General features: G+C 48.1%; 1 protein-coding gene across 2 annotated transcripts in view; it reads left to right on the top strand.

Annotated features, from left to right (window-relative positions):
- The window catches only part of ALPL (alkaline phosphatase, biomineralization associated), a 45,578-nt gene extending 24,779 nt beyond the window's left edge, over nt 1-20,799 (top strand). For both annotated transcript variants that reach the window (XM_073601477.1, XM_073601476.1), the window contains exons 5-12: nt 10,183-10,357; nt 10,559-10,734; nt 11,846-11,989; nt 13,295-13,364; nt 15,970-16,104; nt 17,972-18,163; nt 19,209-19,328; nt 20,162-20,799. In XM_073601477.1, coding sequence (XP_073457578.1) covers nt 10,183-10,357; nt 10,559-10,734; nt 11,846-11,989; nt 13,295-13,364; nt 15,970-16,104; nt 17,972-18,163; nt 19,209-19,328; nt 20,162-20,433 — 1,284 coding nt within the window. In that variant the 3' untranslated portion in view covers nt 20,434-20,799. The remainder of the gene's footprint in view (nt 1-10,182; nt 10,358-10,558; nt 10,735-11,845; nt 11,990-13,294; nt 13,365-15,969; nt 16,105-17,971; nt 18,164-19,208; nt 19,329-20,161) is intronic.
- The last annotated feature ends 227 nt before the right edge of the window (nt 20,800-21,026 follow it).

Raw genomic sequence — 21,026 nt, 5'->3', positions numbered from 1 at the left:
GTGAAGCCCAGACCCGAGGGGGGGGGGGGGAGTGAAGCCCAGACCCGAGGGGGGGGGGGGGAGTGAAGCCCAGACCCGAGGGGGGGGGGGGGGAGTGAAGCCCAGACCCGAGGGGGGGGGGGGTGGGGAGTGAAGCCCAGGGGGGGGGGGAGTGAAGCCCAGACCCGAGGGGGGAGTGAAGCCCAGACCCGAGGGGAGAGGGAGAGTGAAGCCCAGACCCGAGGGGAGAGGGAGAGTGAAAGCCCAGACCCGAGGGGAGAGGGAGAGTGAAGCCCAGACCCGAGGGGAGAGGGGAGAGTGAAGCCCAGACCCGAGGGGAGAGGGAGGAGTGAAGCCCAGACCTAGAGGGGAGTGAAGCCCAGACCTAGAGGGGGAGTGAAGCCCCAGACCCGAGGGGGGAGGGGGAGTGAAGCCCAGACCTAGAGGGGAGTGAAGCCCAGACCTAGAGGGGGAGTGAAGCCCAGACCTAGAGGGGAGTGAAGCCCAGACCCAGAGGGGGGAGTGAAGCCCAGACCTAGAGGGGAGTGAAGCCCAGACCTAGAGGGGAGTGAAGCCCAGACCTAGAGGGGAGTGAAGCCCAGACCCAGAGGGGGGAGTGAAGCCCAGACCAGAGGGGGGAGTGAAGCCCAGACCTAGAGGGGGGAGTGAAGCCCAGACCCGAGGGGGGAGTGAAGCCCAGACCCGAGGGGGGAGGGAGAGTGAAGCCCGGACCTAGAGGGGAGTGAAGCCCGGACCTAGAGGGGAGTGAAGCCCAGACCTAGAGGGGAGTGAAGCCCCAGACCTAGAGGGGAGTGAAGCCCGGACCTAGAGGGGAGTGAAGCCCGGACCTAGAGGGGAGTGAAGCCTGGACCTAGAGGGGAGTGAAGCCCGGACCTAGAGGGGAGTGAAGCCCGGACCTAGAGGGGAGTGAAGCCCAGACCTAGAGGGGAGTGAAGCCCAGACCTAGAGGGGAGTGAAGCCCAGACCCAGAGGGGGGAGTGAAGCCCAGACCCAGAGGGGGGAGTGAAGCCCAGACCCAGAGGGGGGGAGTGAAGCCCAGACCCAGAGGGGGGAGTGAAGCCCAGACCCAGAGGGGGGAGTGAAGCCCAGACCCAGAGGGGGGAGTGAAGCCCAGACCCAGAGGGGGGAGTGAAGCCCAGACCTAGAGGGGGAGTGAAGCCCAGACCCGAAGGGGGAGGGAAGTGAAGCCCCGGACCTAGAGGGGAGTGAAGCCCGGACCTAGAGGGGAGTGAAGCCCGGACCTAGAGGGGAGTGAAGCCCGGACTAAGCCCAGGATTGATCTGGGAATATTTCTCCCCCGTGTCTTCTTTCCAATCACCGGGTCACATGGCTCTCAGCGTGGATCTTCCCTTTCTCTGGGTATCCCAGAGTCTCCTCTGGTGGACCACTACATTCCTGTCCCGATCCCAACCATGGCTGGTCAGGAAACCACCAGACGGCTCCCAGAATCCTCGGCTCCCAGAACACACAGCCGCTTCATAATCTTCCAGTAAGGGTTTTTGCTGGTCCCAGGGAAAGTTTCCAGTTTCAGCCTGTGGTTCCCGGCTGAGGTCATGTGCGATAAATACGCTTCGGCTTTCTTTACACAACAAAAGTTGATCTCTTGTAATAAAACCTAAAATTACAAAGTATTTACACCGCCGAGAACCAAACACGGCGCAGAGCGAGGACACGGAATTACACCCCACCGAGAACAGCGACTGCCGCCAATTCCCGACTCGTCTGCTGCAAGTAATAATCAGGACTACAAATATCTGCACAGCAAACACCTGCAGTATCACCTGTAATAGAACAGACATATGGTGCCAACATCTGCCACAGAGACGTACAAAGCATACACAGGAACCAACATTCACCAATCCATGAGGTTGATCAATCTGATTGTATGTGCCTGCAAGACTTGGATATTAAACTTGGATTTTTTTTGTAGCAAGCACATCACACTTACCGTCTCTGTAATGGATTTGCACAGAACAGCCCCGATCTCCTCCTCCTCCTCCTCCTCCTCCTCCGGTCCCCTGCGGGGCCCTCCTGCCCCCTAGAGAAAACCGCTTGCTGTGGGGGCATCTGGAGCAGGCTCACTCCCGAGCCACTGCTCTGCATGTCCAATCAGACACAGAGCTGCACCTTGGCCCACCCCCCTCGCTCTTCATTGGCTCACTAGCTTTGATTGACAGCAGGAGCCGATGGCTCCCTCTGCAGTCTTAGCCAATGAGGAGGGAGAGTCCCCGGAGATCCGAGGCTCTCATGCACATTGGTGGATCGAGATGGGGCTTCAGGTAAGAATTAGGGGGTTCCGGGGGCTGCTGCAACACCGCATGAAGGTAAAAGAACCTTCAGCCTTTAGAACCGATTTATAGAGTAAAAAACAAGGAAAAGGATTAAGCCGGCAACTCTAGTCAATATAGTGATTTTAATGGTTGGTGATAAGAAAAACAGCTGACGCGTTTCGGCAACAGCCTTAGTCGTAGCACTTTATAGAGTAACCTCCCACTTTTGTTCAGAAATAAACCCCTCCCCCCCTCTGGGTGATCTCTGTACATTGCAGGAAATAAACCCCTCCCCCCTCTGGGTGATCTCTGTACATTGGGGGGAAATAAACCCCTCCCCCCTCTGGGTGATCTCTGTACATTGGGGGGAAATAAACCCCTCCCTCCTCTGGGTGATCTCTGTACATTGGGGGGAAATAAACCCCTCCCCCTTCTGGGTGATCTCTGTACATTGGGGGGGAAATAAACCCCTCCCCCCTCTGGGTGATCTCTGTACATTGTGGGGGAATAAATCCCTCCCCCTCTGGATGATCTCTGTACATTGAAGGGAATAAACCCCTCCCCCCTCTGGGTGATCTCTGTACATTGTGGGAATAAATCCCTCCCCCTCTGGATGATCTCTGTACATTGAAGGGAATAAACCCCTCCCCCTCTGGGTGATCTCTGTACATTGCTGGGAATAAACCCCTCCCCCCTCTGGGTGATCTCTGTACATTGCGGGGAATAACCCCTCCCCCCTCTGGGTGATCTCTGTACATTGTGGGGATTGTAACAAACTTTGTTGCAGATTTCTACATTTTGTTATTCTGAAGAAATAGCAGTTTGTTTCTCTGTGTCCATGTTCAAAGTGAATGTGAATGGGAGTGACTTATTTATCAATCAGCTGCTGCACCTGCAGGGCTCTAATGAGGAAAGCAGCAGGGTCTGCATCCCTTTAGACTTGATTTCCTACTGGGAGTATCTCCCCAACAACAACATTTTTGTTGCAGGGGATGCCCAAAATCTGACTTGTATCTTAGTGCAGACTTCTGGGAAAAAACCAGGAGCCAATCACACAAGGAGGAAATGACATATCTGGGGGGCGCTCTTTATACCATGCGTGTACAGAGCGCCTCCAGGTGGTCATATTATATATTTTACAGAAAACTACAGCAGTGCACATTGAATATTATTAAAAATTCTCTTTTCAATTACAATGTGTCTTGTGCAGCAAATGTATATACGCTCGAGTGGAGTTGCTCTTTAAAGATGGCGCCTCTATAGGGCATATCATTGCAGAGACACGGTTTGCTTTATTTTATGTGCTCAGCTTCTACACTTTGCCATTTTTATGACCAAGTAGAACATACAATGGCGTGCACCCCACAGCACAAACACATGCGTGTATCAGCAGAGCATAGGACAGTGTCAGTAGAGCAGAGATTGGTATCAGTTTTTTATTTAAGATTTTTTTTTTTTTTTACAATATTTATTACTTTTTTTACAATTTTTTTTTTTTTTTTTTTTTTAGGAGCCCCGTTATGGGGCTTTGGTGAAATACCAAGGGTCTAAACCAGGGGTCCTCAAACTTTTTAAACAGGGGGCCAGTCCACTGTCCCTCAGATTGTTGTAGGGCTGGATCAATGCAGCCTCACCAGTGCCCAGTAATGCAGCCCGACCTGTGCCCAGTAATGCAGCCCGACCTGGGCCCAGTAACGCTGCCCGACCTGGGCCCAGTAACGCTGCCCGACCTGGGCCCAGTAACGCAGCCCGACCTGGGCCCAGTAACGCTGCCCGACCTGGGCCCAGTAACGCTGCCCGACCTGGGCCCAGTAACGCTGCCCGACCTGGGCCCAGTAACGCTGCCCGACCTGGGCCCAGTAACGCTGCCCGACCTGGGCCCAGTAACGCTGCCCGACCTGGGCCCAGTAACGCTGCCCGACCTGGGCCCAGTAACGCTGCCCGACCTGGGCCCAGTAACGCTGCCCGACCTGGGCCCAGTAACGCTGCCCGACCTGGGCCCAGTAACGCTGCCCGACCTGGGCCCAGTAACGCTGCCCGACCTGGGCCCAGTAACGCTGCCCGACCTGGGCCCAGTAACGCTTCCCGACCTGGGCCCAGTAACGCTTCCCGACCTGGGCCCAGTAACGCTGCCCGACCTGGGCCCAGTAACGCTGCCCGACCTGGGCCCAGTAACGCTGCCCGACCTGGGCCCAGTAACGCTGCCCGACCTGGGCCCAGTAACGCTGCCCGACCTGGGCCCAGTAACGCTGCCCGACCTGGGCCCAGTAACGCTGCCCGACCTGGGCCCAGTAACGCTGCCCGACCTGGGCCCAGTAACGCAGCCCGACCTGGGCCCAGTAACGCAGCCCGACCTGGGCCCAGTAACGCAGCCCGACCTGGGCCCAGTAACGCAGCCCGACCTGGGCCCAGTAACGCAGCCCGACCTGGGCCCAGTAACGCAGCCCGACCTGGGCCCAGTAAGCAGCCCGACCTGGGCCCAGTAATGCAGCCCGACCTGGGCCCAGTAATGCAGCCCGACCTGGGCCCAGTAATGCTGCCCGACCTGGGCCCAGTAATGCTGCCCGACCTGGGCCCAGTAATGCAGCCCGACCTGGGCCCAGTAATGCAGCCCGAGCTGTGCCCAGTAATGCAGCCAGACCTGGGCCCAGTAATGCAGCCAGACCTGGGCCCAGTAATGCAGCCAGCCTGTCCAGTGCACGGGGATTAGTGAGAAGAGCGCCGCGGGACTTACCGCTATGAACAGGCAGCCGTGAGGAGAATCCTTGTGAAGCTTTCCCACGCTGGAGCGGGCTCTCTGTGTCTCCGCCCCCACTCTGGACAGTGCCCGAGATTGGTACCATTTCCCCCTATGAAGCGGGGTCTGCAGGGAGAGCATCTGTCCGGGCGGACCGTTGTGGGGGCTCGAGTGCCCGAAAGCCCGGGAGGGCCGGGTAAATAGACCTTGGCGTGCCGTATTCAGCCCGCAGGCCGTAGTTTGAGGACCCCTGGTCTAAACAGACCCCTGATGTCTCACTTTTGAGACAGAGAAAGAAACGGAGGACAGTTATTCCCCCAGTCCCTTTCTCTACAGCCTGCAGTAAACATAATTTACCAAGCTTCAGTTGAGAATAAAGACAGGAATGATCAGTCCAGATCACTCAGTGTGTTCATTCAGAAAAGGAAGGGGCTGGTTAATAAAATGTTTACCTGCCCCTTCCCTGCTCCTAAGAGGAGAGCGGGGAAGCTGGAAGCACTGCAGGGGAGAGACAGGAAGCTGGGGGGGGGGATCAGCACCAAATTTTTTGGTATATTTTTATACCAAAAATATGTAGCTGAATATATATTGGAATAAATTGATGAAGACATTTGATTTTTTATATTTTTTTTTAATTGGAGGTTTTATAGCAGAAAGAAAAAATATATTTTTTCAAAATTGTTGCTCTCTTTTTTTTTTTTTTTTGCGCAATAAAACAAAAACACGCAGAGGTGATCAAATAAAATACCACCAAAAACAAAGCTCTATTTGTGGGGAGGAAAAAAAAAAACAAAACATACATTTCATTGTGGCACGGCGTCACACAACTGCGCAAATGTCAGTTAAAGTAATCGTGCCATATCTCAAGAAATGGCCTGTCATTAAGGTGGTGGTGGGGGGGGGTAAAAAAACCATTTGTCCATCCATAATTAACATGCCCGAAGTAAAAAAGCTTTTTTTAAAAAAAAATAAAAAAAAAAATAAAAAGGGGGCCTTCGGCTCGGTTCACACCCCTGCGACTTGAGACCCGAAGTCGCAGGACATGTAAAATCCATTTTTTTATGAGAGCCGTTCCAACTAACATTACTGAAAATCGCTGCGACTTCAGAAAAGGTTCCCGCACTACTGTGATGCGACTGACACGGCTTCAACGCCAGAGGAGTGTAAAAGTCTTCTCCAAAACCACTTCCAAGTCATTTCAAAGTCAGACTCCAAAAGTTGCACTGAAAAAAAAAAAAAAAAAAAAAAAAAAAAAAAAAAAATCGCAGAACTGGATTGAAACCAAGCCTTAAAAGTAGAACTGTAGGCAAACCTGACATTTTGTATAGAGTGAGGGAGGGTTATAGCCCCTGTAAGGTTTATTTTTGCCCTTTGTCCCAGTGGGAAGATTTCCCTTCATTTCCTGTCCCATAGCCAAACAGGAAGTGAGGAAATCCCTGCAAATTAAGGAAGTCCATTGGGGTCCCTCCCAGGTCATCAGAACTGGTGTCACCACTGGAAGATTTCCCCTCCATTACTTTTCTGGGGACAACCCAAAATTTGTGTTTTTTTTTACTTTCATTTTCAATGCTAATAGTAAACAGGACAAATAGAGAGGATGAACCTCCTTAATGGGGGCACAGACAGCAATAAAAACTGACAGGGGGGTCTAACCCCTTTCCACTTCATCCAACACTAAAAAATAAAAAAGCCTTTAGTTCTACTTTAAGGTAAGAATGATTCAGGGAGAAAAATTAGAGTTCTTGTAATTTAGCCCCAAGGCACAGGGACACGTACTTGGCTTGGGCACCTGGGCTGCGGTGACCTCTGGTCATGAAAGGGGTTACATTACCATAGAAGTGGGCTGTGCCAAGATCTGGCATTTCTGGAATGGTAACTCCGCAAAAAGGAAAAATTCCAATCCATCAACCCCCATCGTATTACTTTACTGGATGAGCCGGGTGAGAACGCACCTCGCCAGATTCAAAAATTGGTCTTCTTTGTCCTTCTAGCGGCTAAGATTACTATGGCCAAATCGTGAGAAAAAAAAAAAACCTTTATTTCCCCATCTTGTACTAAGCAAAAGATTTGAAGGATTATAACCCATGAAAAGATGGCCGGCCTTCTGAGCGATCCTAGAACGCAATTCGATGAGGTTTGAGGGCCCCACTTTGTGTAGGTCACCTCATCTTCTTCATGCGTTGTAGAACTTCCAGCTCCCACCTCTTCCTTTTCTTCTAGTTCTATTCTAGAATACTCTTCTCCCTCTTCAGGTTGTGGACCTTTAATCCAAAAGTTCTTAAAGAGGGAGTCCCGCGAAAAAGTTTTTTTTTTTTAAAAGTCAGCAGCCACAAATACTGCAGCTACTGACTTTTAAAATAAGGACACTCACCTGTCCCCGAATCCAGCGGTGTCGGCACCCGAGGCCGAACCGTCCCTCGGTCCTCAGCAGCCGCCGCCATCTTTGGTGAGGGAATTAGGAAGTGAAGCGCTGCGGCTTCACTTCCCGGTTCCCTACTGCGCATGTGCATCCTAACTGGTCCCCGCTATCTCCTGGGACCCCTGTGTGTCCCAAGAAGGTAACTTCTACAATTCAGGAGCCATGGTTGTTGGAGTTACATAGTAGGCGAGGTTAAAGAAAAAAAAAAAAAAAAAAAAGACACAAGTCCAACCTATGTGTGTGATTATGTGTCAGTATTACATTACATATCCCTGTATATTGCGGTCATTCAGGTGATTATCTAATAGTTTCTTGAAGCTATCAATGCTCCCCGCTGAGACCACCGCCTGTGGAAGGGAATTCCACATCCTTGCCGCTCTTACAGTAAAGAACCCTCTACGTAGTTTAAGGTTAAAGCTCTTTTCTTCTAATTGTAATGAGTGGCCACGAGTCTTATTAAACTCTCTTCTGCAAAAAAGTTTTCTCCCTATTGTGGGGTCACCAGTACAGTATTTGTATATTGTGGGGTCACCAGTCCGGTATTTGTATATTGTGGGGTCACCAGTCCGGTATTTCTATATTGTGGGGTCACCAGTCCGGTATTTCTATATTGTGGGGTCCCCAGTCCGGTATTTCTATATTGTGGGGTCCCCAGTCCGGTATTTCTATATTGTGGGGTCCCCAGTCCGGTATTTCTATATTGTGGGGTCACCAGTCCGGTATTTCTATATTGTGGGGTCACCAGTCCGGTATTTCTATATTGTGGGGTCACCAGTCCGGTATTTCTATATTGTGGGGTCACCAGTCCGGTATTTCTATATTGTGGGGTCACCAGTCCGGTATTTCTATATTGTGGGGTCACCAGTCCGGTATTTCTATATTGTGGGGTCACCAGTCCGGTATTTCTATATTGTGGGGTCACCAGTCCGGTATTTGTATATTGTGGGGTCACCAGTCCGGTATTTGTATATTGTGGGGTCACCAGTCCGGTATTTGTATATTGTGGGGTCACCAGTCCGGTATTTGTATATTGTGGGGTCACCAGTCCGGTATTTGTATATTGTGGGGTCACCAGTCCGGTATTTGTATATTGTGGGGTCACCAGTCCGGTATTTATATATTGTGGGGTCACCAGTCCGGTATTTATATATTGTGGGGTCACCAGTACAATATTTGTAAATTGAAAGCGTCTCTTCTCCAGAGAGAATAAGTTCAGAGCTCACAACCTTTCCTCATAACTAAGATCCTCCAGACCCTTTATTAGCTTTGTTGCCCTTCTTTGTACTCGCTCCATTTCCAGTACATCCTTCCTGAGGACTGGTGCCCAGAACTGGACAGCATACTCCAGGTGCGGCCGGACCAGAGTCTTGTAGAGCGGGAGAATTATCGTTTTATCTCTGGAGTTGATCCCCTTTTAATGCCAATATTCTGTTTGCTTTGTTAGCAGCAGCTTGGCATTGCATGCCATTGCTGAGCCTATCATCTACTAGGACCCCCAGGTCCTTTTCCATCCTAGATCCCCCCGGAGGTTCTCCCCCCAGTCTATAGATTGCATTCAGATTTTTACCACCCAAATACATTATTTTACATTTTTCTACATTGAACCTCATTTGCCATGTAGTTGCCCCTCCCCCATTAATTTGTTCAGGTCTTTTTGCAAGGTTTCCACATCCTGCGGAGAAGTTATTGCCCTGCTTAGCTTAGTATCGTCTGCAAATACAGAGATTGAACTGTTTATCCCATCCTCCAGATCGTTTATGAACAAATTAAATAGGATTGGTCCCAGCACAGAACCCTGGGGGACCCCACTACCCACCCCTGACCATTCTGAGTACTCCCCATTTATCACCACCCTCTGAACTCGCCCTTGTAGCCAGTTTTCAATCCATGTACTCACCCTATGGTCCATGCCAACGCACCTTATTTTGTACAGTAAACGTTTATGGGGAACTGTGTCAAATGCTTTTGTAAAATCCAGATACACCACGTCTACGGGCCTTTATCTAGATGGCAACTCACCTCCTCATAGAAGGTTAGTAGATTGGTTTGGCAAGAACGATTCTTCATGAATCCATGCTGATTACTGCTATTGCTTATTTGAGGTTTCCTACTCCTGACAATTAGTGGACTCTCATTATGAATTTTAATTCTATTATGGACTTCCATTATTTAGGGAGATGTATTGTCATTTTCCAATTTGTAACATTCAAAACACTTTCCTGGAATACTTAAAGCACCTTGCTGGATTGCAATTCTAAAGTTTGCCTAATAAAAACATATTGAACCAAAAAAAAAAAAAAAAAAAGAATACATGGGCTACTTGAGGAGAATGCCAATTGCCTGGCTCTCATGGCGATTCCTGTGGACTTCAATACTTCGAGAATTGCTGACCTGCACAAGCATGCAGCCAGCGAAACCTACTTCTGTCGTACATGCCTATTCTGGGTGATTGGTTCAAAGTATCGAGGTCACTGAACTAAACAGCCAGGGAACTAGATTTTCGCAGGAGCGAGAGACAGCAATGACAGACCTACAAGGTGCCACACACCTTCCAGGGTCGTCCCCATTCAGTGATGCAGAACAGCCGCTTCACTGCTCGGGAATCAGCATGCGAGCCAGACAATGGCCTCCCTCAATGTCCTCCATCACAAAGGGATCTAGACTGAAGACACATTCTCTTTAAGTAAAGGATAGCCAGAAAACATGGTATGTGTAAGAAGACAATAGGTGAACGTAAACCTGTCTCTTTCTTGCAGACGTACAACACGAACGCTCAGGTTGCCGACAGCGCCGGTACCGCCACAGCCTACTTGTGTGGTGTGAAAGCCAATGAGGGGACAGTTGGTGTGAACGCGGCATCGGTGAGGGGTCAATGTAACACCACTAAGGGCAATGAAGTGTCCTCCATCCTAAAGTGGGCCAAAGATGCAGGTAAGTTGTGGCAAACAGACCCAATGCTGAACGCAGAGGTGAACTCCTCCTGAATGTCAGTGCCGTAATTTAGATTTCACCTTTAACCATCCCAATTGGCAGTGGAAATAAATCTTATCTGCTCCATTATCATCAAACCACCCACCAGGTTATGGAGGAGATTCCATAGATTCTCACACATGTATTCAATGCCTCTACCAGGGAAATCTGTTGGAGTGGTGACCACCACCAGGGTGAACCATGCAACCCCCAGTGCCGCCTACGCCCACTGTGTCAACAGAGACTGGTTTTCGGATAATGAGATGCCCAAAGAAGCCGTGAAAGAAGGGTGCAAGGACATCGCCTGGCAGCTCATACACAATATTGCGGATATAGAGGTAAGATTAGACATTCTGTGGCCAGTGGTGACTGGAGACTACTGAGGACCCTTTTAAGGGCATCGTTTCTGCTTCAAATTAACTGCCACATTAAATGATCTTGGGATTTTCCTTGACACACCAGATACCACTGCCATTTTATCTTCATTCTCTACCCTATAGCAGCACTAGACCACCATGTTCCCTGGCATTGCCAGAAGTGCGAACACCACTTTCTTTTAAGCACCCATAGTTCCATACTAATTCCATAGATCTAAAATGGTCAACCAACTTTACGGACATCTGGCCCTTCCGACAAATAGCCCAGATGACCAGTAGTGGAAAGAGTTCCCTCCACTACTGACCAACTATATGACCCGACTGGCCCCTACACCACCATCGTGACCCCCAACCAGCCCTTTCACCACCATCGTGAACCCCAACCGCCCCCTCCACACTGCCATCGTGAACCCCAACCGGCCCCTCCACACCGCCATCGTGAACCCCAACCTGCCCTTTCACCGCCATCGTGAACCCCAACCGGCCCCTCCACCGCCATCGTGAACCCCAACCAGCCCCACCACCGTGAACCCCAACCAGCCCCACCACCGCCATCGTGAATCCCAACCGCCCCTCCACCGCCATCGTGAACCTCAGCCGGCCCCTCCACCACCATCGTGAACCCCAACCGGCCCTTTAAGTAGCTCTTCCATTAGCCAACTGATCTTTTCAGTCCCATCTACTCCTTCCACCCTTGTCTGATAAATACTGACATTAATAAGCCACATGTTTGGCAAAAGTGAAAAAATCCCAGGTTTAGACTCCTACAATCACATGAAAGGATTCCATAACCAATTAACCCAAATAGTGTCTCATTGGTGGCATATTGTTTGTGCCATCATCTTCCAAGCCCCCGTAATACTGACAGGATAATGTGACCTAGAGATCTGAATATCACTTTACCACTGAAAAGATTGACACCTTTAATGTTGAGTTGGTTACTTACATTTTTCGGAGTTGCAGAATGGAATCGGAGCTTGAAAAGGGCAAGCTTTACTAGAAGAAAAAAATTCAGTTAGATCTCCAGGACGACAATCATGTTTTCTCAGCACTAAAGTTTCTCCTGTTTTAGGTCATCATGGGAGGGGGAAGAAAATACATGTTCCCTAAAAACACCTCTGATATCGAGTACCCCAAAGAGGAGAAGGCAAATGGGACAAGGCTGGATGGGCTAAACCTGACCAAGATCTGGCTGGAAAATAAGCCACGTAATAAGGTGAGTTATGAGTCCCACTTCGTATTAAAAAGGTGGAAATGACCACGGTAGGCCTCCAGGTCGTCAAAAATCAATGGAGTTTCCAGTAACCCTTTCTACTAAAGCCCTATGGTGAACTATAAACCTTACCAGCTAGTCTACATTAAAACATCTGCCAGGTCAAGTTCTTACCAGTTTCAAATACAGCAGATAGCGTGTCTTTGTCCGGTCTATGCTCCATCTAGTTGTTGGTCACTCCGATCATCTTCAGCCCTGCAGACAACATACAGGAAAGGTTTGTCTTGTGTGGTAGGAGATTTGTATTGCTTTTTGGCCTAGCCATTACACACTATTCCCGCCAGAGAACGCCTTGTACCAAGCAGGTTGCCAGAGGAATCCGGCAAGCCACAGGCTCCAATTCTCCATACTGCGGACATGGAAAGCCTGAAAACTTTGTGATCATGATCCTGCCTGGCTATGAGAACAGGAAAAACCATGTGAGGAGCATTTCATAAATCAGCAATAACCTTACTGGGCAGTTGGAGACAACAGAAGTCCAAAATATCAAGAGGTTTAGCTTTGGAGTTTAGGTCAGGCAGTTTTAAAAGTGACCGTCACATGTCTCCATGTAGGCAAGGAAGTAAATTTCTCATTAGCACCATTGGAGGACCACTTTTAAGACCCACAGACTGCAACATGGCAGCTAGATGTGAATCAATGGGCATTATATATATATATATACACATATACACACATATACACACACACACACACACATATATACATACATACATACTCACGACCTTTCAAACTTGTCATGGTCCAGGGCTTTAGATCAGCCCATGAACTTGAGGTCTCTGGGAACCTTAACAGAAGTAAATTCACTGGGGGTTATTGGGAAAATGCCTTACATTTCTGGTCAGTGGAAAGAATGCCCCCTTAAAGTGGTTTGGCAGAATCCCACAGCTAAAAAGGATCATTGATGTCATGCGGTTGGCTATGCCAAGTGCCACTGGACCCAGAACTATGCAGACACCAACAGATGGTCAACCAGCCATCAGCTGAAGAACTCATAGCAACCTCTGGAGGAACCCTAGTGTTTCACAGAAACCCTGGCTGTGAATGGCCACTTTAGAGAATAATCAGGTCTGCTTAGTGTTCGAATGAGGTGTTCATATAACACAGGCCTGAATAAGTGAATGGAGCACATAAAACAGCACGATAACCCCCCCGTCTGACATCTACCAACCTCCTATAACACAAAAGACAGGTTACTGGGTTTGCCAAAAAGGTGCCAATCAAGATGACTCCTCTGTCTATTTACAGATTGCACGTTACGTATGGAACAGAGATCAGCTAATGGGGCTGAAACCAGAAGAGGTTGACTACGTCCTGGGTAAGTTGTGTCACTGTTTTGTGGAATATGTTAAAACGGTCCTGGGGAAATACAAAAGTTTCCAGCTTTATACGTATCCAACAACACCAGTGGCCGCTGTGCGGAAGGCTCTAAGCCAGCCCTTCCCTTGCATTGGCCAAAGGCAAATTTTCTGATGATTAGCATGCAAGAGGGCAGAGTGGGAGAATCGCAGTACAGCTTACTCAGTCAGCCCAGTTTAGGAGCCAGTAGACCACACGTATCAACCGAAAGGCCCGTGGGCTGCGGCACACCTCTCATATCTGCCGTCTCTGTAGTCGGCAGCAGAGAGGACAGAACTCCAACAGATCCTGCACTTCTGCATGCTGCTGCAGTGAGGTTCTTCTCTGCCCGTCTCAGCAGTCGGCAGCAGAGAGGATAGAACACCTCCTACAGATCCTGCGCCTCTCTGTGCCGCCACAACACCCCCTTGTCTCCACATCCCCTGTTCTCAGCATTCAAAAGACTCCGGCAGCCAACTCCAGCCCTCCTCTGTTATTGAAGATGACTGGAGCTCAGGGATGGCTTTTGAAGAATACAGTAGCTCTATATTGTGACACGTCAAATGTACCCATTCATACTTCCGAGTTACTTTAACAAAACACACCTAGCTTCAGACATTCACAAAATAGTTACACAATAATGTAATTATGCCAAATCATGAGGAACATTTGGAAAGTCTGTAGCAATGTTGGGCGTCTGTAGGGCTGGGCCTACAGATACATCCTGAAAATAATATACTGGAAAACTAGGGCATACCTACAGGGGTCACAACTTCAACCTGGTCTCATGCTCCAAAGGGCCCACGTGGCTCCCTTGTTCTACACCTGGATAGGAGGGGGAAGCATATGAAGTCATTGATCCCCACCATTTTCATCCTGCAGCCACTGAAAGCCTGCTTCTCCTCTTCCTCTCGCAGGCCTTTAGCAGCTGCAGGAGGAAAATGGAGGGGGACCAGTTCTTCCATGTACCGCATCTCCTATCCAGTTCACTTTCAAGCTGACCCTGGTCCCCTGTGTGCTCCCACCCCTCCCCCCCCCCAGCTTTGTTAGGATGGAGAGCGGGAAAGTTACCAATACACATGTCATTTACTGGCCCCTTCCTTTTCTGAATGAATAGTGTCAGTGATCCGTACCAATCACTCTGACCATTCATAACTGAAGCATAGTAAATGGCTTACTAAGCTTCAGTTTGTGAACAGGAAGTTCTGTACAGAGCTATTCCTGTCCATGCATTCTGTGCAGCTGAGGCTGCAGAGATGAAGATTGATGGCTGTAGCCTCAGTCTCCTTCCTCTGTCTCAAAAGGTAAAACAGCAGAGGTCTGTTTTAACCCGTCGTGGAAAAACCACTATACGCTTGCGCCATTAAGCGCCCTTTAAGTCTTTTGGTATAATGCATCTTTAAACAACCCGTGTCTCCCGCGTTTCCCCATATAAACAGGCATAGTCACCTTCTTGGCTCCATCAGCTCAACCAACTGACCTGAACCTCGGAGCAATCTTTATTCTTATAACAAACAGAGCCTCATGGTTTCTCAATCGACCAATCAAGCACAGGCATTCCTTCAAAACAGGAGGGGGTTATAAGACAACCAATGAACAATGACTAGGTGAGTCTTATGGGCGTGTCTGGGCATGGGCAGCGTGTATGATTTCCCCTGTCTGTCCTCAGCTAGACAACGGAAGCCACATGGCTGGTCTAAATCATGGACGCTGTCCGACCACAACGCACCCAAAGACTCACGTTTTTACCATTGGCGTGAATCCTTATTCTGCGTTGTTCAGAGAACGAAGCATACCCGGATTATACTACCGTCTGTTGTGGATGGGAGATTATCTGCAGGTGCACGCCACGGCCCCCCCAAATGTGTTGATCAGGCACATAGGCGTGACACGAGCGTACATCCGCTAAACAGATAATGTCTTTGCAGAGCAAACACCCCCCCCCCCCCCAGACGATCGTTCTGTGCATCGCACACAGGCCCTTCGCTTGTGGACATATCTCCACTCTGCAAATGCCCCTCTACATCCTCAAAGAGCTTTCCACTACCAAACGGATCTCAACCAGCGTCAGTCTGCTCCAGTCAGCTCTTTAGAGAGGGTTGCGGGAGAACCAACACTGGGAGACACTATGACAATACATATTAAATACATCTTCATAAAATTTACACAACACCCCTGATATTTCAAAGCTCACCAATGGGGCTCCTAAAAAAATAATATATGTCAATATAAAATTGTACAAAATAAAATGGTTAAAAAAAAATGAAAAAACCACTGACGCTATTGGTAGAACTACCAGGGTTGCAATGGTCCTACTTGAGACCGAGCCCTGGTGTTCCGCCACTGTGGAGGTGCCCCAGGACACTGCAAAACATGCAAAATGGACCCCCTGCAAGACCATAATGGAGGGCCCCGCAACAGGAGTAAAGGGCCCTGGGATCAGTGGGAAGAGCCCTGGCTGGGGGTCGGGGGGGGGGGGGGGCTTCCCTGTTTTCTTGCACCAAGGCCTTGAAGGTTCTAGTTATGCCTCTGCTGGAAAATGTTAAACTTCGTGAAAAGCTCAGCCATTTTATCTATTCCTCCAGGTCTCTTTGAACCCGGCGATCTGGTGTATGAACTGGACAGGAACAAAAGTACAGACCCCTCCCTGGTGGAGATGGTGAAGGTGGCCATCAATATTCTAAAGAAAAACCCCAAAGGATTCTTTCTCCTGGTGGAGGGTAAGTTTCGTCTGCTATAGGTCTGGGAAAATCTTCACAAAGCTGGGAGTGAAGGTCTACGCTCCCATAAATCACTCTATCTACACACCTATGCTATGGCGTCATTCCTGGTTACCCACAACAGAGGGGAGAGCAGTATATATAGACTGTTTGTGTTCTGGGCGGTTTCCTTAAATCTTTGACACAAACAAAAAGAAAACCAAAAATCAAAAAGGAAGACGCAGACTGATCTAAAGCCTTTCTAAATACTCTTGAAATCCAGGGAGGCAGAGAATCCTGGCTTGTGTTTGTACAAAGACACCTGTATGCAGACAGAGGTCCACATCAAAACTGACATTGTGCTCGTGTCATGGTGGATATGGAAAATCTGCCAGTTTATAAAGCTGCTCCAGGCAACATCTTTGATCATTTCTTCCATATTTTAACAAAAGGTGGAAAAAAAAAAAAAAGAAGTGAAATCAATGTTTTCTAGTTTACGACGACATTTGTGGTGCTAGCCATCCCGAGGTCACAGCACGTGACCTTCAGATACAAGAGGCCACACCATGATGTCCCACCCCACCTGGTGCCCAGGGCTCGTTCTTTCTTAGGGTGTCGGTGAAAGGCCCTGAGACCAGTCAGTTCTAGGACAGGAGTTAGTGGGAAGACGGGTGAGGAACAAAAAACACATGCAGTCCCAGCTCAGACCAAGCTGGCCTTTAAAAAAATAAAATAAACAAACACTCAGATTGGCTCTATAGATGCAAGGGGTATCTTGGCAATTACTTCCTAAGGCAGGAGAACCTAGAAGGTCCCTCTGGTAAGTTCTCCCTCCACCAGTTACTCAACACCTCCCTCCTAAGTGGGAGGACAGGCACAGGTGCCTCAATTTTAAAGCAGGGGTCTCCAAATTGCAGCCCGAGGGCTGGATGTGGCCCTTTGCTTGCCTTTATGTGGCCGATGGGGCGCCATTCCTCCCACTGACACCAATGATGGGGCGCCATTCCTCCCACTCAGACGAACGATGGGGCACCATTCCTCCCACTGACACCAATGATGTAATTTTTTTATTCCTACTGACCGCCAAGCCTATAGCATGGTTTACTTCCAGTGATACCAAGGCATTTTCTTCTCCCACTAGCTACAGTCCGGCCACCTCCTAAAGAGTGAAGGACAGTAAACTGGCCCTTTGTTTTTAAAATCGAGACCCCTGATGTAGAGAATACTTGCATTAGTAGGCATCCTGTAGCATTCTCCCAGATGGGAAGATTCCTCCAACCTACAATCTTAGACCGGGAGTCTCCAAATTTTTTAAACAAAAAAGGCCAGTTTATGGTCTTTCAAACTTCATGGGGAGGTTGGACTGTGGTCAGCAGGAGTGGAAATTTTCCTGGCATCAGTGGGAGCAAACACCATCGCCACATTTGGTATTAGGGGAGGAGGAACAATGCCCTATTGTTGACGTCATTGAGAGGAATAGTGCCCCATTGTCCGTGTCAGCAGGAAAAATGGTGCCCCTTTGAGGTTAGTTGGCAGAATAGGGTCTTGAATCAGTAGGAGGAATAGTGCCTCAAGGGCCGCAGTTTGAAGACTGCCTTGGACCCAAGATCAAGCACGCCAACCCCACAGGCGTCGAGTCACCCCTGACTGGACCATTGTATACTTCTCAGATACCCCAGAGCATCGCTTAGGGGGAAAAATTTACAGCCACCAAGTATGAAATGTACTTTAAGAAAAACAGAATATACTATGTTGCAGAACTTTCCCCAATATCTTTTAAGGTCTGAATACCCCCAGGAAATATTACATGGTATAGTCAGGAGGCAAGTAACACCAAGGACTGCCAGTAAAAATGTTCTGAACGTAATTGTGCTCCTCTGCTGATCAGGTGGACGTATAGACCATGGACACCATGAAGGAAAAGCCAAGCACGCTCTACATGAGGCCATACAGATGGACATTGCAATTGGTCTGGCAGGGGAGATGACCTCCACTGAGGACACACTGACCGTCGTCACCGCTGACCACTCCCACGTCTTCACATTCGGAGGATACACCCATCGGGGAAACTCCATTTTCGGCAAGTTACAAATTTATTCAATTTTAACATTTAAAAAAAAAAAAAAATACAAAAAAAACAAAACATTTTGTAATAAAAATGAGTAAAGTAAAAAGCTGGGACTTTAAATATACCATCGGTAGCCGTTAGAAGACAAACTTTTTTGAAAAAGATTCATTGAAAAAAAAACACTTTTATTACAGAATCTTTGAAATCGATTCAACATAGGATCATAAAATCCATGCAATCTAGGTTACGGTGAAGATTGGTTATCCCCATTGCTGTCACATGTCCTTTTGCGGGTCTACGCTTTTCGCAATACCACCCACTTCTTCAGGACCAGTAGTAGCCATTTAAGGACAGATTGCACAAAAATAAAAGCGCAAAAGACAAAGTCTAAAGAAACAAGAGGGAAAGGAATATTACAAAATAATTGAAAAATTATCCACCTCATATGTTCAGCATAAGAAAAAACGGAGAATTAGGTGAGACGGGAATAATAAACAGCAATCAGATAAAACTGTATATCCACAAACAGGAAGCAGGTGGTCCCATGAAACGCGTAGACCCACAAAAGGACATGACAGCAATGGAAATAACCAATCTGCACTGTAACCTAGATTGATTATATGATATGTTGGATCTTTTTTAATGAGATTTTGTATTAAAATTGTGTTTTTATACATAAAAAAAAAAGTTTCTTCTAATGGCTTCCGAGTGCATATTTAAAGTCCCAACTTTGTACTCTACTCAAATTTTTAGATCTATCCAGGATACCCTGGCTAGCCAAGTAATTTAACCAACTTAAATATCTCACCCCTGTACATTTCGCTAACTTTAAACATTTTGTAATATTTTCTAAAACTTCCCCATTTTCTCAACATACAGTAGGCTTTCTTTACAATTTTGGTACAAAAAGATCCTTGACCACATATAGTCTCATAATAGGCGGCTGCTGAATGGATAGTTTGTATCTTTTTAATAGACAGGTGACGGTATACAGCAGGAACATTCTGGAGTTATCTTCAGGGAATAAATAACGACCCCTCAATTCCGTCTATTTCAGGTATGGCTCCAGCACTAAGCGACCTCGACAATAAACCTTTCACATCCATCCTCTACGGGAACGGCCCCGGCTACAAACTAGTGAATGGAAGCAGGGAGAACGTCTCCACTGTGGACTACGGTGAGTAAAGCCAGGCAGTGTTGGAAGGGAGCGCCCCAATATCACCCGGTAGAAAAAGGCCACTATACCAGGTTTATTGAACCAAGCTCTGATCTCCATGGCCTTCAACATTCACATAGAAAGACAAGGCAAGCTCAAATTCATGGATAGGATTACATGACTATAAACATTTTATAGAACTCACAGGCCGCAAACAGGAAATTTGTGCTTGGTGAACTGCGGTATTCCAAGACATGGAGCCACCACTGCAGACCTCCTGAAAAGGCTAGTCGCCTGTCTTCTGAGTTTTTAAAAATACTTGGGACTCTTGTACAATTCTGAAGTTCAATTTTAAAAATCAACATATTTCCGAGGTTCAGAAGGTCCCCTTCAGCATCTCATATCTCATACACCTCAAAAGAACATTCACCTACACCAGGGATACAGCATTCCACTACTTGAGTCCCTGCCCTGAACAAGCGTATAGATAGTCAAGTGAGTGAGATTTGGAAGTGCATTAAACACATTTGAACAGCTACATTGGTGACAAGGTCTCAACATCCTTTAGGATACCCTACATCTTCCAATTCGGTGGTCTCCAACTGTAGTCCTTTGCTTGCCTTTATCTGGCCCTTGGGGCACCATTCCTCCCACTGACACCAATGATGGGGCACCATTCCTCCCACTGACACCAATGATGGGGTATGGTTACTAATGCCAGCTCATTTTTTACTCCCACTGGCCACAGTCTGGCACCTCTAAAGTAGGAAGAATAGTAAACTGGCTCTTTGTTTAGAAAGTTGAGACCCCTGTTCAAGACGGTAGGCCAATATGTACATTTCATTGTCTTACAGCTCATCCCAACTACCAGGCTCAGTCTGCTGTTCCTCTGAAGCAAGAAACCCATGGCGGAGAAGACGTTGCCGTATTTGCCAAGGGGCCAATGGCTCATCTCCTACACGGCGTCCATGAGCAGAATTATATACCTCACGTCATGGCATACGCTTCTTGCATTGGGCAGAATCAGAACCACTGCAATTCGAGGAGCTCAGGCCACAGCTTTAAGACCTCAGTCACTATGGTGTCCTCCGCTTTATCAGTCCTTGCTGCACTCCAATTGTTTTAAGCGAGGCATGCCGGTCCTACCTCACCCCGTGCTGGTCCACACTCCGCCGGCAAGATCTGCTACCGGACTTTCCTTACACACCTACCAATCAACAGAAGTCATAGTGGGGTCCAAACTTGGAAGACCGGCAGGCCCAATGGGAGCCACGCCAGGAAGTGACCCTTAAAGTGGGATTTATAAAATAGACAGTTTGCAGCCAAAGGGTCACAAACCACTAAGAAAATAGACTGCTAAAGCGAAGACGACAGTTCAGACTGTCCCTCGAAAATTTGATTGAACTGCTTTCTTGATTTAAATCTGCTGATATAAAAATCTTCTCGTATTGTACATAAAGACTGAAAAAAAAAATAAACACCATAAAACATCCATGTAAACATTTCTTCACTGAAGTTTGTCTGAAATCTTGGCATTTGCTGTACAATAGGCATGTTCCTTGGTGGGTATCCAACTCCATAGCTTGCTCCTCAACCTGGTAAGGTAGGTAGGTGACCTCCCATGAAAAGCCAATCTCCAATAATGGGAGCCAAAGTGTGGAAAACTGGACCCCCATCCCAAAATAAAATCTTCTTCTACTCACATACATGCAGCATAGA

This window comes from Aquarana catesbeiana, linkage group LG10 (assembly GCF_042186555.1).
Source record: "Aquarana catesbeiana isolate 2022-GZ linkage group LG10, ASM4218655v1, whole genome shotgun sequence".
NCBI classification, from domain to species: Eukaryota; Metazoa; Chordata; class Amphibia; order Anura; family Ranidae; genus Aquarana; species Aquarana catesbeiana.
This window is presented reverse-complemented; position numbering and strand designations above follow the sequence as displayed.